The 7,616-nt window shown below is 48.5% G+C and overlaps 1 protein-coding gene across 1 annotated transcript; it reads right to left on the bottom strand.

Moving 5' to 3' along the window:
• Positions 1-906: 906 nt before the first annotated feature.
• LOC135295127 (WAS/WASL-interacting protein family member 3-like) lies at positions 907-6,904 on the bottom strand. The gene is made up of 2 exons (XM_064411225.1): positions 5,121-6,904; positions 907-991 (listed from the first exon to the last, which is right to left on the bottom strand). The coding sequence occupies exon 1, from the start codon at positions 6,902-6,904 to the stop codon at positions 5,951-5,953; it is 954 nt and encodes a 317-aa protein (XP_064267295.1). The 3' UTR covers positions 907-991; positions 5,121-5,950.
• Between the last annotated feature and the right edge of the window lie 712 nt (positions 6,905-7,616).

The following is a 7,616-nucleotide window of genomic DNA, read 5'->3' as shown; positions in this document are numbered from 1 at the left end:
TTTAAAGTTGAAAGGATTCTGTTTTGATGTTCAATATCCAAATCTTTAACTCATTGAGGATTCTTTAAAGGTGAATGCAAAAACAAAAGAAAGCTTCTCCACCAGCTCTTCCACTGAACTCAGTATGATGTCAGGAAACTCCTAGATATTTTCTAAATAGTTCACCTTGGGTTTGGTTTTCAGTAGAGATTTTTCATTTCAAATGTATGATATAAAAGGACAGATTTTATTTAAATGCAAATAAATCTATAACCTAAGGTATTTGTAAAATGTTTGTGTAAGAGTGTGCAGGATGAGCTAAGGGGAAGGGAAGGGAAGGGAAGGGAAGGGAAGGGAAGGGAAGGGAAGGGAAGGGAAGGGAAGGGAAGGGAAGGGAAGGGAAGGGAAGGGAAGGGAAGGGAAGGGAAGGGAAGGGAAGGGAAGGGAAGGGAAGGGAAGGGAAGGGAAGGGAAGGGAAGGGAAGGGAAGGGAAAGGTCTAATTAATTTGTATACTTCTCTCTCCCTGCACTAACTGAAAAAAGACTAGATTAGCATATTTAAAGAGTCAAACAACAAAAAAATTTTATAGACTTCTACAACATTGTACCAGGTGGGGAGGAGAAGACATTAAAATTTCATCAGATTTCTCTTTTGAAATCTGATGGAAACACAGCTGAGCCATATTAGCTATCTGTTAGGATGAACATGTGCCTCACATAAGCTTTCTTCTGCCTTCTAATCCAAAAGACATGTATCAAAAGTGCTGGTAAACAATTAGGTCAGAGATAACTCCTTTGAACCTCCTTTTTCTTAACTTGCTTGCTGAGTTTATTCCAGGTTTTCAAATTCCTGCTGATAAAATTGAAGAACAAAAGTGCATCTGAGGTTCGTGCAAGCGGCAATTTTAGGAGTACCTTCATTCTCTAAACAGCTTGACTTTTCTCGTCAGGGAAGCGTATCTGTCACATCACATGTTCCTCTCCCTAAGACCCAGTAACAGTTGGCTGATATCTGAAAAAGGATGATATTCAAGAATGTGCAGTATTTCACAGTTACATTCAAAACAATAGAGCAATGCAATCACATCCACTTTCTACTCCTCCTGGACAGAAGAATTAAGAAAATCACCCAAACCTGGTTAGTGAAGCAGTGCCACAAACAGGAGTACAACTGAGCTTTCCCAAGTCTCAACCCTACTGTAAAACCACAGGGACATAAAACGCTCTCGTGGTATCTCAGAAATCCCAAGTCACTCTAGCAGACAATGATATCAAGAATAAATCCAGCTGGCATCAAACACAGCCTCAGCTAGGTACAGGATGAAATTCAACCTGGGAAATACAGAGAATATGGTCCCTATGGCCAGGCCATGCCAGCCCCTGCAACATCACACAAACTGCCTTCCCTCTTTTTCTGGGATGAGGTGTCAGGTTTGGATCAGGAGCAGCACAAGGACAGGCCCAGCAGTGTGTGAGGCAACAGCACAAAGACTATCCCAAATGTAATTGCCTGTGCCAGATGCCCTGAGAGAGGCTCAGAGGGCCTCTAAGTAAACCCAAAGGCAAACAGATCTGTCCATCCTCTGCTGTTATCTCCCTTGAAAACATAGGAGGGCTGGTATCTGTAGCTTCAAGAGAGTCTGGCAAAGTAGACCTACCTAATTTTCTGCCCCAGTTTGAAGCTTTGATTTGGTAAAGATTCAATCCTTACAGCCTTGAGTAATTTTAGTTACTTTTTCTTGCCTTTCTTTTCCCAAACACTCTAACCTGGTAAGTGGAACTCCAGTACCCCAGGAGGGTATTACTGATGTGATGCAGCCTGACAATATGTAACTCCTGTCTCCATCCTGCATTTCTACTCTCAAGTATTCTATAAAGAACATTTTTTTCAAAGCTGCATTGTGCCTAAAATTCAGCTAATCTGTTCTTTGCTGTGGCCAATAAGAGCTTTTTCTTCTCCCCTTGAATGACCATTATCTTTTACCTCTCCTTGCTGTGAATTTCTCCAAAATATAAGCTCTTACACCCCCTTACATTAAACTGCATCTTCTGAATACTGCATATGGATTATGAACTCCTATGTTTTTTCTCATTGCTTTGGTTCATCCAAATAGCTGCCCAAAGGGAGGTCCATTAATTAGCATATCTGATAACTCAGATCTTGTTTTCTGGCTCACTCTTGAGAGGGAGATATGTTCTGTTTGTTTGATTGCTCTTCATGCTGCGTGTTCATGTCTACCCAGGCTTTTATGTTGCGTCCATCATCATGAAATGTGAGATGGTTGATAATTCTCTTCTAATTCACAGAACAGACACTGTCTCGGCAGCAGTGCATTTTGGCCCAAAAAGCGGCACTTGAAGCCTGACATGTAATCTATGGATTTGTCCAATCTAATTACTGCCACTTCCATCAGTGTTTTTATGATATAGACATGCATCCACTCAGAAAAAATCACTAAAGCTACAGAGGTAGCTGCCAGGCAGTCAGTCATTCCATCACTTTTGGCTTGGAAATTATTTGAAAGATGCTATAGAGTTGGAGGGCTCTGATAAACACCATCAGTCCCTTAAAAAATGTGTTTTCCTTTTTTTCTGCTCACATTCAAGTATTATTTTAGTAGATTAGACTCAATTTTTCACTAATTAACTGTACTTTCTTGTAATTAGGTAAAATGCTGGTTTTGTTGAAGTCAGTGAGTAATAAAACTTCTACAGCAAAAAAATATTGAATATATCAATTTTTAAGATAATAGACTGAGGGCTGGGGTAAATTAACATGCATTGAGCACAGTGCAGCAATCCCAGACAAACTGCTGCACTCAAGCTTGTTTGCTCACAATTGCCTTTAGTGTTTCTAACATGTGTGACTCTCTTCAGTGCAGAAACATTCCAGGAACAGTTGGCCATGTGCAGTCACTGGGCATCTTAGACATGTCTCTGACACTCATTCTCCAAGGAATTGTTCTGGAAATCTGAAAATCATTCTAATAAACCAGAAAATGTCTTCTTATATTTTCTTGGATTTATAACTCCAATGAAGCCATTAGAAACTGGGCATGCAATGAGAGATCATATTTAAAAATTATCAGTCTGTGTTTGACTATCTGCACCAGAACTGCCTCTAGCTAACACCAGTGTAAATCACAAGCCTTTCACTGACACCCCTGAAATTATATGCAAAAGCAACTGTCCTTAAAAATGAAATGTATTAGGCTGGTTAGGTGTTTTCATTGATAAAGGAATTAAGAAATGCGATTTATTTCAGCCTCAACTCATGAGTGTCCTGCCCAGTCTGCTGCTGTCCTTACTGAAAGAGGGAAACACATTGGTTTTGCATTGCTGCCAATTTTGGGGTTACGGTGAGAGAATATTAACAGTTACAACTTCTCTGAGCAGCAATCTGTGTCTGTACAAGCCTTATCCACCAGCACACACCACTGGCTGCTTCCTTGTCAAATACAGCAGCTGAGTCCCAGGGATTCGATGGCTTTGGATCCCCTCCCAAGCCAGGGATGCACCATGAGTCCTCAGGATTTGCTCCCATTAGTGCAATCCAGGATGACATAGACTGTCCAAGCCTGGGGAATTTAAAACTGACCCCGTCTTTCCAATAGATTTTAGCAGGTTTGAATAAACATCTTGGATTGGAGAGCTGACAGGGAGCAAGGATAACTTCATTTTGGCTAAGATTGCTGGTAAAATTAACAAGAAACAGCCCAGTCTCCTTGCACCATCTACGTCGCACAAGCATCCCTTACAAATCCCAAGCATGGGATTTAATTTGGGCATTTAAAGCTGCCTGCATTATGTTGTGACTCTGGGTCTTTTAACCCATCTTTTCTGCATGTTCTTCCTTGCAAATGTATATTTGATGCAGCACATTTTCAAAGGGAATAAAAAAAAAAAAACACTAAAAGCTACATGTATTAGTATTCCTGTTTAATTTAATATCAGCTTACTAGGTGGAAATTAAAATGATTTTTCTGTCACTGTTATCTCTCTTCACTTGGCAAAGATTGATTTCCTTCTTCCCTGCTGCTTACTAATAAGACATCTGAAAACTAAGTTGGTTTTTATGTTTACTTCCTTGTTTAAATCAGCTTTCTTAACTAAGGACAGCTTTGGCAATATATCTGCTGCTTAACTTGTGATTTCTGTGTTGGCTCAGGCTCCACTAGTGACAGAACATCAAACTCAGAGAGACTATATATTTTTAATTACTCAGGAATGCCCTCGTGCATAAGTACATGCAAATTAAACAAACGGATTTCAAAACCGGTTCAGAACAGATTGCACATTACACAACCACATTTTGGTTTCAGAAATGATGGTGCATTATTTTGCTTCTCCTGCTGACAAGTACGGAGGCTATCAGCCATGCCTTGCCTTTCCCACTGCTGTGCCTGGCACTGCCAGGTTTGGTACCACTTTATCGAGCTGGCAAACCAAGGAAGGCTGATGGCAATTCACAAACCATTGAGTGTGAGAATCTGCTGAACAACTACTCTACATGGAATGACACCTTCCTACAAAGGAAATATAATGTCCAGCAAGTGGATTAGAAAACATTTGTCTCGAAGAACAGGACATGAGCACCCAGCCATCTGCCTCCAGAATCTAGCACTTCTTTGAACTGGAAATGATAAGCTGATGAGCACAGTTGCTGTTTGGAGTCCAAGCTGCGTTGTATGAACTTGGTACTTGCACCCCGGTGGCAAGACAGCTCTAAACAAGATGCAATCATCATCAAAAGGTTCAGTGAAAATTGTGCAGGCCAAGGTGGTCATACCGAAGGAAAATGTAGGGAAAATGGCCATCTCCATACTGCAGATTTGGAACTAAAGCATTAGAGACAGAGGTGGCATGGCGGGTATCCCTAAAGAGCTAACCAGCCCTTCTGAACAAAAAAGCTGAGCTTTTTCAAAAAGCTGTGTAATGTGTCCTGCAACACATTCTCTTGAGATATTATCTCATGCCCTTTAGACATTTTACTGCATTGGAGGCCTCCTTATTTAAGGGCCTAATATTTCTATTTCCTAATATTTTCTTTCCACTCCATCTTAAATCCCCATGCTTGGCATTAATAACAGTTTTTCCTCTAGTATATTTGTGCCTGGAATACCTACATAGCAGTATCTTACCTTTTTACTCTTGAATTTGATTATCCTTCATTTATCTGCTTTTCAGGTATTGAAGTTTAAGTCTTTCTTTCTCCCTCTTGACAAAGTTGCTCTTGTCCTTCTTGGGGGATGATGTCTCAAGGTTTCTTTCAGCCCTTTCTTCCTTACACAGTTCAACGATGTTCTTCTGTGTTTCTGTATTTTTGATACAACTGCACTCAGAACTGAAATTCAGCAAGAAGCTTCTGTGAAGATGCACCTGGTCTGTCCCCACTAGAGATCAAAGGTGGCAACTCCTTGCATTGTACCAGAAGCAGCTCACACCATATGAGCAGCCTGTGTCCCACCAAGGGTGCCCTCATCAGCCACCTGCTTGGGTGACCTGAGGGAAGGGTGCCTGCATCTCTGGTTGCCTCGCAGCGCAGGGCTGATCTTGGGGCACCTGGCTCCTCGCCTGGAAGCCTGGTCCTGATCAGCTGTGCCGGGCAGGCAGGCAGGTGTCTGGACACACTTCAGGTGCTGAGTGCCAAGGTTGGTGTGCACGTGATGTGCCGCTACATGGGCACTTCTGGCGCTGCAGAATTCGGGGGTGAGTTGAAAGCTAAACCAGACCTGCTGCTGGGGGTGAATATGCAAGCGATGCTCTTTCATACAATTTCCATCTTCCTGCCCTATTTTCTTGCTATCTGTCCTGGTGCACCTTTGGTGCATATGCCAAAGGCCACAGAACCGCTGAGGGAAGCTTGGCAGGCTGTGACCCATGCCGACCTGCCTGAATGAAAAAGAAAAAACTTTAATTTTTTTGGAGGTGGGAAGGAGTGACCTTTCTGCTTAGAAAACGGAGACAAGCCTCAGCCGTCCTCCCCGCCGCCGGCCCCCGCTCCAGGTCGGTCTCTGATGGGGGATATGGGGGATGAAGATGCCAAATGCAGGCGGAGGGGATGGACAGGGAAAGGAAATCCCGTTCCCTCGCACCCCGCTACAGACAGGACCACAGCACAGACCCGGCCGGCGGGGCTCCCCCGCGACGCGGCGGGAGGCGGGGGGACCGCAGGAGGCAGCGGAGGAGGGGAAGGAGGAGGAAGGAGGAGGGGGCGAGCGGCTGGGAGGGGAGGGAACACCTCGGCTGGGCGGAACACGCCGGCCGGCGCGGTCCCGGGCTGCCGCGGCCGGGCTGCCCGCGGCTCCCACTGCCCCCGCACGCTCCCTCTGCGGCCGGGGGCGGCGGCGCCCGCCGCGTCCCGCCCGCAACTTTCCCTCCCCCGTGGATGGCTTTCGTCGGAGACCTGCAGGGCAACCGGGCGCTTGACACCTGTCCCCCATGGGCCGCCCCCGCGCCTAAGTTTGCCGGCGGCCGGCCGCGCTCCGCCGCCGCCGCAGGGCGGGCTTGAAGCCGCGGCGGGGCCGCGGTGCCCATGGCCGGGCGCCCCGCCGCGCCGAGCTGCCCGTGCGCGCCGCCCCGTCCCGCCCGCCCGGGAGTCGCCGCGCCCGCCCGAGCGCCGCAGCGGGGGCGCTGAGCGAGGCAGCCCCCGGCACTCCGCCACCGGCTCGGCGCCAGCCGCCGGTGCCCGCCGGGTCGCTGGCGGCGGCGGCGGGGGTGGCGGCGGGGCCGCGGGATCCGTCCGCGCTCGCTGCCCCCGTGTAGTTCTCGAGTCGTCTGTCCTCGGCGGCGGTCCGCGGGTGACATGCAGTCCCTCATCTCTCCGGTGACCAAGGCTATCCTGGTGGCTTTGTTCATCTTCGCCATCCTGCTGATCCTCTACGTGATTCTGTGGTACATCTGCCGCGATGTGGATTGCGACCATGGGATCTGAGCGGCGCCGCGGGGCCAGGGCTTAGGAGCCGGGATTCACCCCGCGGGGCCGGGAGCGGCAGCGGGAGCCCCTCCGGGCGGCAGCCGCCGCCACCGCGGCCGAGCAGGGGAAGAGAAGGGGAAGGAAAGAAAAGAAGAAAAAAAGAAAAAAAAAAAAAAAGCGAGCGAAGGACCGAGCCGAAAGAACCCGGAGGACAACTGCGATCAAGAAACCAACCTGAGCTTGACCTTCAGAGACCAGGGTGACCCGGTGAGTCTCCGCTCTCCGCGGCGCGGGGGATGCGCGGGTGCGGCGGGGCTGCCTCCCTCCCTCCCGCTCCGCTCCCCTCCCGCTCTGCTCCGCTCCCCTCCCCTCGCACACACACACACACAAACACACACACACTCGCACACGCACGCACATGGATGTGGCACAAGCGCCGCGTACACACACACCCGTGGATGTGCGTGCCTGAGCGCCTGCTGCACGCAGGCATGCGTGTCCCTTGGGGAGAAGCAGGACCCGTCCTGCTGGCCGGGATAAATTGTGCCTGTCCCCGTCCCCGTGTCCCCCCGCTTTACATTTTTCGAGGGGACAAGGCGCAAAAGGCAGCGCGCCCGCGGGAGCGGCCGGGCGCGGGTGCGGTGCCGGAGGGCGGCCGCCGCGCTGCCTTTGCGGCCCCACATTGGTATGCAGGCGGTGGCTGCGCCGCCAGGCAGACCTA

This window comes from Passer domesticus, chromosome 2 (genome assembly GCF_036417665.1).
Source record: "Passer domesticus isolate bPasDom1 chromosome 2, bPasDom1.hap1, whole genome shotgun sequence".
In the NCBI taxonomy this organism is placed as follows: Eukaryota; Metazoa; Chordata; class Aves; order Passeriformes; family Passeridae; genus Passer; species Passer domesticus.
The sequence above is the reverse complement of the archived record's forward strand: the minus strand, read 5'-3'. Positions and strand labels throughout refer to the sequence as shown.

Coding starts and splice junctions, on each gene's coding strand:
- LOC135295127 (XM_064411225.1), bottom strand. CDS start 6,904: ATGGTCGCAATCCACATCGCGGCAGATGTACCACAGAATCACGTAGAG.